The sequence below is a fragment of the Mus caroli genome, chromosome 11 (assembly GCF_900094665.2).
Source record: "Mus caroli chromosome 11, CAROLI_EIJ_v1.1, whole genome shotgun sequence".
Taxonomy (NCBI): Eukaryota; Metazoa; Chordata; class Mammalia; order Rodentia; family Muridae; genus Mus; species Mus caroli.
This window is the reverse complement of record NC_034580.1, coordinates 39,725,244-39,732,783: the sequence shown is the minus strand read 5'-3', so window position 1 is coordinate 39,732,783 and position 7,540 is coordinate 39,725,244. Positions and strand designations below refer to the sequence as shown.

Here is a 7,540-nt window from a genome sequence, read left to right as displayed (position 1 = left end):
AAAACAAAACAAAACAAAACAAAACAAAACAAAACAAAACAAAACAAAACAAAACAAAACAAAATATAGCCGGGTGTGGTGGCACACGCCTTTAACCCCAGCACTCAGAGGCAGGCAGATTTCTGAGTTCGAGGCCAGCCTGGTCTACAAAGTGAGTTCCAGGACAGCCAGGGCTATACAGAGAAATCCTGTCTTGAAAAAACAAAAATCAAAAACCAAAAAAAAAAAAGAAAGAAAGAAAGAAATATTGCATAAAAAAGCTTACTTTGTAATTCCTACTTAACTCCAAATCAGAAGAGGCCAGATTCCAGGAAAGGTATCTCTCACAATTTACATTTCATCATATTAAAAGGAAAAATGTTTACCCGTGCCTTCCTATTTTAGTCTAGCAAAATCAATCCGACTCTCCTCTGGTTCAGTTAATCCTACACAACAAGACAAACTTGCAGATACATCCATTAGCACAGTCAACTCCATGTGCTGGAGGCTCGTTTTATCTAAATTAAAACATGGATATGACGGCAACTAATCAAAAGACGCTGTAAATATGAAAGCGAGCATAGAGGGGGACGTGGGAGGGGTTTGAGGGAGGAAGGAGAAGGGAGTACAGCATACCTTAAGAAATCATTCTTAAAATGTAAACAAAAGCAGACTCACCGTGAAGCCAGAGAGCACATGCAGACACTTACCTACGTAATGCATATTAAGAGCCAAGTATTTGTACTGGAAAAGAGGGTTGTTGTTGAGGCTGCTTCTTTGGATCTGCTGGAAAAAGGAGCTGACGTCCCAGCGGTAAAGGACATCCAGCAGCATGATGCTCGGCACCCTCAAGGCCACATTCAGCACTGCCTCCAGTTTCTCCTTCGCAGCCATGGTTGCTTTTGGATTGTTTCCTTGGAGCAGACCTAAGACACCAAAAGATGGAAGCTGTAAAAAAAGTCAACACGGACCACCTTTGGAGAGCCTAAGAACCTAATGGGTTGTCCCGGAAACACTCTACTGTGTTTCCACAGTTATAGTACATCAAAATGCTCAAACTTTCATATTTGCCCCAATGTGATTCAGACTTTAAATGTTCACATTTCAAAATTTAAAGAAGCTGTCAGCTCCAAATCTACCCTGGCAACAAAAACAGCCCATGAGAATGTTCTAATTTGAAGAAAATATCCTCCCTATGTAATTATTTGAGACTGAGTTATCTAAGAAGAGGCAAAATACTTACTAAATGATAAAGCATACAGTAATGGAAGTGTAGCAGGTTCAGTTCTCTGAATCTTACATCTGCCCTGATCCTTAATTGTTCATAATCAAAATGGAAGTACTAAGAATTCCTTTTGTTCCTTTTGACAGTTACAGAGATCAGACCCATGACCCTGCTTCTGTACAGAATGCCTATGGAGCAAAAACTCCCAACTGAATACTGGATATACAATGCAGAGAATGTTCAGTGAAGACACAAAGAAACATAACTTGCAATATTGTTTCCTTTTTCCACACTTAGTTTGGAATCCTCAAAGTCTCTCTTCTGAAAAGGAAAATGAAGCCCATCAAATGCTTCCCTGGCACGGTAGCAGGCCTGCATGGCCATGGGAGGTGCCAAGCTCTGAGTCTGGGAGATCGCTGCTTAGACAATGACAAGCATAAAGAAAATGGAGAGGAAAGGGGGTGGTGGGGGGAAAGGAAGGAACTGAAAAGCGGTTATCTGGATCTTAAAGGGCAATTTAAAGAAATGGTTACAAATTAATCTGTGGAATGGCACGGGGCAAACCCAAGTGGGTAAAGGACAGCTTCAAGAGTAAAGAGGATCCTGGACTCTTGGCTCTGACAATATCCTTTTAAGAATTCTGCTGAGAAAGCTAAATACATTTCTAGCTTTGGCAGTAATTTCAGACATTACAGGAGAAGTGAAAACATTTATTTGTGAAGGAAATTATAGTGACAGATTGCTGTGCTAGTTAAGTGTTTGTCAGTGTTCCGTCCGACTCTGGAACAGTGGAACTCCCTAGCTCTGATACTTTAAAAGGAACCCGGCTTAGCACACCATTGAGAGGATATTAATGACTCTCTTTAATCATTCCCATAATGGGAATGTTGTTATATATGTAAACATGCTGACAATAATACGCTATGGTTGTTTTATAGATAAAGCCTGTAATTCCGATGACTTGAAATGAGAGCTTTTAATCATTTTCCTATACACAAAAATATACCGTGGGACTAGGACAGAGCAACTCTGTCCTAAGGAAAAAGCTATCACAAAGAATAACATCTCTATACCCTGACATGACTGTAAACCACAAAGTGGAGAAACATCAACTTAGGGGACACTCTTGCTACTTGAGCCAGCCCTGGGTGTCCACAGGGTCTGCATCTGTGCAGTCAATAATCTCGGCCTGAAAATATTGAAATGTCTGTTCCAAATATGTTCAGACCTTTTCTCGTCACTGATCCCTAAATAATACAGTATAAAAACTACCTACCTAGTTCAAACACTGTATTAGGTGTTGTAAGTAATCTAGAGATGGTTTGGACATGGGGTGGGCGCAGTTGAGATGGCCCTCAGCATGTAAGAGTGCCAGCAGCCAAGCCTGGAAACCTGAGTTTGAGCCCTAGAAGCTACATGGTGGAAGGAAAGAACAAACTCACACAAGCTGTCCCGGGTCCCACCCATAGGCTGCTACTGAATGACATTAATACAATGTAATAAAGGCATGCAGAAAGATGCTCATAAGATCTATGCCATTTATGAAAGGGACCTCGGGTTTTGCAGGTTTGGGTATCTAAGAGATGTCCCACGACCTAGAGGGAAACAGAAGAAGCACTGAGGCCTTAATTATATATGGTAAAGTGACAATATTTCTGCATATTCTAGAATCCAATATAATTCGCTACTGCCATTTGTCTAACAAGCAAAAGTAGGCATCAATGAGTTAATATTTGTGGTCAGTATTTATCTAATCTGGAAACTTCCTCTGTGTTTAATGTTACTTTTTAAATGACGATGTTTTCCATTTATTGTAACTCTAAAGGAAAAAAATTAGCACATACTCCTATTGTGAAAATCTAGATCTGAATGTGGGTAGGGGAAAAAAATGCTGCCTAATCCTTAGAGGATCATCCGTGTCACAAAAGAAACCCATTAGCCGAAAGGTACATGTTCCCTGGGAATTCCCACCTACAGCTCCTGTCTCAGGAATATAACCAAGAGAAAAAAGAAAAGAAACCATGGGTCCCTAAAGTTGTCAGTGCAGAAGAATACCCAGAAACAATGATAGCATATTCACTCAAAAGCCAAACCTCTAAAGGGACTGAGGTAGATGAAGTAGCCCACTTAAGAAGAAATCTATTAGCCAGGTGTGGTGGCGCATGCCTTTAATCCCAGCACTCGGGAGGCAGAGGCAGGCAGATTTCTGAGTTCGAGGCCAGCCTGGTCTACAAAGTGAGTTTCAGGACAGCCAGGGCTATACAGAGAAACCCTGTCTCGAAAACAAGGAAAAAAAAAAAAAAAGAAGCCTATAGTGATACATGGAGAAAACAACATGCATAAGCAAAGCAATAGCAAAGCCCATGCCTCAGAACTTTGTAATTCATAACTAGGGCAGGTGGAAACCATCCCAAATAGAAATCAATGTTCTATACTCTAGCTCCATGCACTAAACCAACATCCAGACAAAATTCAGAGGTATTTGCCATGATCATAGAAGCTTGTGATTACTTTTATCTTCCATAGCACTAGGCTGTAAGAACATGAAGCAAAAACACAGCCGTCCGGGCCAGCAGGAAGGCTTCGATGCTGGAGGTCAGGTGTGAGACCCGCATGGCTGAAAGGGAGAACTTTCTAGCTGTCCTCTGACCTCCACACCAGCAACAAAACACTGCACATCTGCCCACACAGAGACGCTAAGTAAATAACTGATATCATAGATCCTTAATGATTGGCTCAAACCTTATATGTTATTCTGGATCCAGGGTCAAACACGGCTAATGAACAATTATTAAACTGGAGCTCAGCATTCCCTTAAAACCACGATACCCAGCAACCCTAGACACAGGAACAGCAAAAACAAAAGGTCTAACACCGCCAAATGCAAATATGTAAACTTTCTGCCCTATCTTATCTTCCCTGTAAGATCCTAAAATTTCCTTGGGTTATAGAAACAAACTGGAAATGAATTCTCCATCATGTCTCTGCAAGCCCCGTAAACTAAAGGTGACTCAAACCCATGTTAGGCAGCCCAGCAGCTAAATAAATGAAAAGTTTTGTCCCAGAAACAGTAAACTTTCTTTCCAGAAACAGAAAATTTTTCTTCCCAGAAACGGAAATACTCAATAAATGCTCACCAAAACCCCAAACCCTGGCTGCTTCAATAAATGCCTTTCCAAGACATGGAAACAACGTCTTGTATAATGTGCAGTTTACTACAGGGCTCGAGGGTTAGGAAACACCAGATCCTCACTCTGCATCTCCTAAAACTACCAAAGTTTAGTTTTGAATAGGGAGAAATCAGACAAAGAAACTTCAACAGTAAGAAAAATGCAACGGATGGGCTCTGCTGGAAAACTATCTTAAAAAAAAAAAAAAAAAAGAAATGTGGTATTAAAAAAAAAAAAGGAATCCCACAACTCCTTAACTACTTTTTTAAAAAAGACAAAGCAAAAATAAGAGTAACACATGACTCACTGTAAAATTAGGGATGACTTAAATTGATAACAGATAATTTTGGGGCTGAAAGTTACACCTCCTTGCTCATCTAAAGGCAAACAAAACCATCACCATCAACCTTCCTTCTCTGCTCCCAGCAATTCAAACAAAATCTAAATCAACTAAAACTGAATCTAAGCAAATGGGGGACAAGGAGGCTGTCTATCCATTCGAATGCTGAGACCTTAAAAAAACAAAAACAAAAACAAAAACAAGAGAGGGCGAAGCTGGACCCTAAGATCCAAAAGTAACTCCGCCCAGAAAGGAGACCAGGAAAGAGAACTTCCTTACATAAGCGCTGGCACACGTTTTAAATATAGCTAGTTCTCCCCACTCCCACTGTGTTGCTAGCTAACTTTGTAGGGACTTGGTTTCCACAGAAACTACTAGCAATCCTGTGATTCCTCATCATCTCCGAAACCACATCCACGGATAAGAGTTCACACTCCAGTGAAAGAGCCATCGTCCAACCTAAGGGCCCGACACAGAAAAGGAAAACAACGCTACCTCTGCCATTGGACGCTCAGCCTGGGTCACGACTGCAGCACCGGCAGCTCATCCTTTTGGGTCTGGTTCAAGATTCACAAAACTGCATACTCGGTATTTTATAAAATAAAGACACACACACACACACACACACACACACGGCCTCCACACACACCCCTTCCTTTCAGACTAGTTTCCTGTTTACTGCAGACAGCGATGCAAAGCCATCCATTAATCTTTGATGCCTTCCCACTGCAAAGGCCCCTTCCCCCGCCCCATCTCACTCTCTCCCCGCACCTCCCCCAACCCCGCCTGCTTTGCTCAGATACATTTGAACTGTAGTAACCCCAAGCCAGCTCGCCGCAAGCAGGCAGCCAGCACAGCACAGCAGCGCGGCACGAACGCAGCAGCCCCAAGGCTAGGGGATTACGTGGAGCAGAAACTCTGCCAGGAAGAGAAGCCCGGGTGCTCCCTGCCTCGCCAAGGGTGCTGGCTCTACCGCGCCTCACACCGAAAGGCGCGCTTATATGAGTCGAGCCAAGTTCCTAACCCCTAGGTAGAATAAGGGGTACATTCCACAAAGGTCCTAGGGTGGGAAAGCAGAACTGGAGAGGGCGAACCCAGGGATGGCGAGCGGGAAAAGGAACACAGTAAGAGAGAGGTGAGCTGCTCGTGACTGAAGAGAGGCGCACTGCACACTAAGCCAGGGGTCCCCCTATTCTTTGGGCTTGGCAGGTCTTTCTGAAATCCGCAACCTGCACCGCCTGCACATGGTTAGGGTGAGTTAAGGGGCTGCGAGGTGAGGAGACGCCAGGGAAGAGGGAAGAAGCCTGAAAGCAAAGAGTGAACAGAAACGCAAAAGACAAAAAGTTAGAAATGCAAACCTGAGCAAAGGAGCCCGGACTGGACACCTCTGCCACAGAGACCGGGAAAGGCCTTGCAACCGGGGTACAGGAGAGCAGAGAGGGGTGAGCCCCAATGAGGGCATCTCAGGAATGTGAGGGTTCTCTCCCTCTCCAGGCGCGGGAGAAAGGAAGGATGGAAGGTGGTGAGGAGGCAGCCGAGGCCCCGGGAAGGAGTATGAGGCTCTGCGAGGAGGTCGCAGGAGACTGATCGCTGCTCAGGGGTGGGCGGGAGGGCGCGGTGCGGAGGGGGACCAGGCCGGGGCCAAGAGCCGGAGAAGGAGGGGGCGCGGCGGGGAGGAGCGAGGGTGGGGGAGGGGAGGGGAGGCGCAGTGGGCAGCAGGCCTGCGGGATGCTCCCGGCTGACCGCAGTCACCTGGAGCCGCAGCCTCCCTGCCTGCGGGGCGGCACTGGGGATGGCGGTGTCCGCTGCTGCCCGGCTCCGATTCCCGCCCCTCCGGTGAGATCTTCGGTTCCGACGGCGGGGGGGGCCGGTTTGCGCGGCTCACAGCGGCGGCTCTCCCGCGTCCGGCCTCGGCTGCGGCGTCTCGGGAGGCGGAGGCAGCGGAAGCGGCCCGAGCCGTGAGGTCACCATCCTCCGCGGCGACAAAGGCGCTCCCGGGCCGAGCGCCGGCACCAGCGCCCGGCGGCCGCCATGGCCTGGTCCCCGCGCTCCGGCTCCGCCCCCCGCGCTCTGCGGCGACCGCCGGCTAGCGCGCTCTGCGCCTGCGCGCAAGCTCGCCATCGCCCGGCCCCCGTGCGCCCACGCTCACTCACAATCGCGCACGGCGGGATCTTCCCGCACCGCCTCCGGTGAGTGGGCCCGAAATGCCGGCTTCTCTCTGGTGCTGGTCCGGCAGACTATTCAGAGGAAGGGTGAGGCGACACCCGGACATGCACTGTGACCCCAGCCATTCTGACACGTGTTCGCGCTTACTCCGCAGACACCACGAGCCGCACGCGCCCACACCTACACTCACCTGCTGGGACCACGTGGGACAATGTGAAAGGCTGGTCCCTGCCGCGTGCAAACCCAGAGCAATTTTTAACTCTCTCCTTGACTAGACTAAGACTCGTCTCCAAGGCATCAGGGACTATGAAGAGTAAAAGGTCAGATGCTGGATGAGTGAATGGTTTGGAATTGCTCCCTGGGACTGTATTCCGGCTTCTTCGTTTGGTGCAAATGATTAACTACTGTATGAAAATAAAAGGTGTAAATAGGTTTGTCATTTCTTTTGGTTCAAGGTTCAAACCACGTTAGTGTGCACACACCCTTTCCCTGACATGCAGGAAACCCTTTTGTTCTGCTCTAGTCGCCTAATACTATGGCACATTCTTGCCGTATTTTAAATGTAGAAGCTTTTAGAGCAGGATCTGTGCCTATAGTATAAGGTCTCAAGCTTGCTGAGGACTTAAGCTGGTCTTTGCAGGGATCTATTACTACATTCAT

At 46.7% G+C, this 7,540-nt stretch overlaps 1 protein-coding gene across 6 annotated transcripts in view; it reads right to left on the bottom strand.

Annotated features, from left to right (window-relative positions):
• Rnf145 (ring finger protein 145) overlaps window positions 1–7,212 on the bottom strand; it is a 47,972-nt gene extending 40,760 nt beyond the window's left edge. Inside the window, exons 1-2 of one of the 6 annotated variants that reach the window (XM_029483598.1) lie at window positions 7,071–7,212; window positions 690–905 (exon numbers count right to left, since the gene is read on the bottom strand). In XM_029483598.1, the coding sequence (XP_029339458.1) occupies window positions 690–873 (184 nt within the window). In that variant the 5' untranslated portion in view covers window positions 874–905; window positions 7,071–7,212. Of the gene's footprint in view, window positions 1–689; window positions 906–5,050; window positions 5,163–5,209; window positions 5,445–6,072; window positions 6,359–6,466; window positions 6,781–6,867; window positions 7,039–7,070 lie in introns of those variants that run through there. The other 5 variants (XM_021177720.2, XM_021177719.2, XM_029483597.1 and 2 more) reach the window with 5 other exon arrangements.
• Window positions 7,213–7,540: the final 328 nt, after the last annotated feature.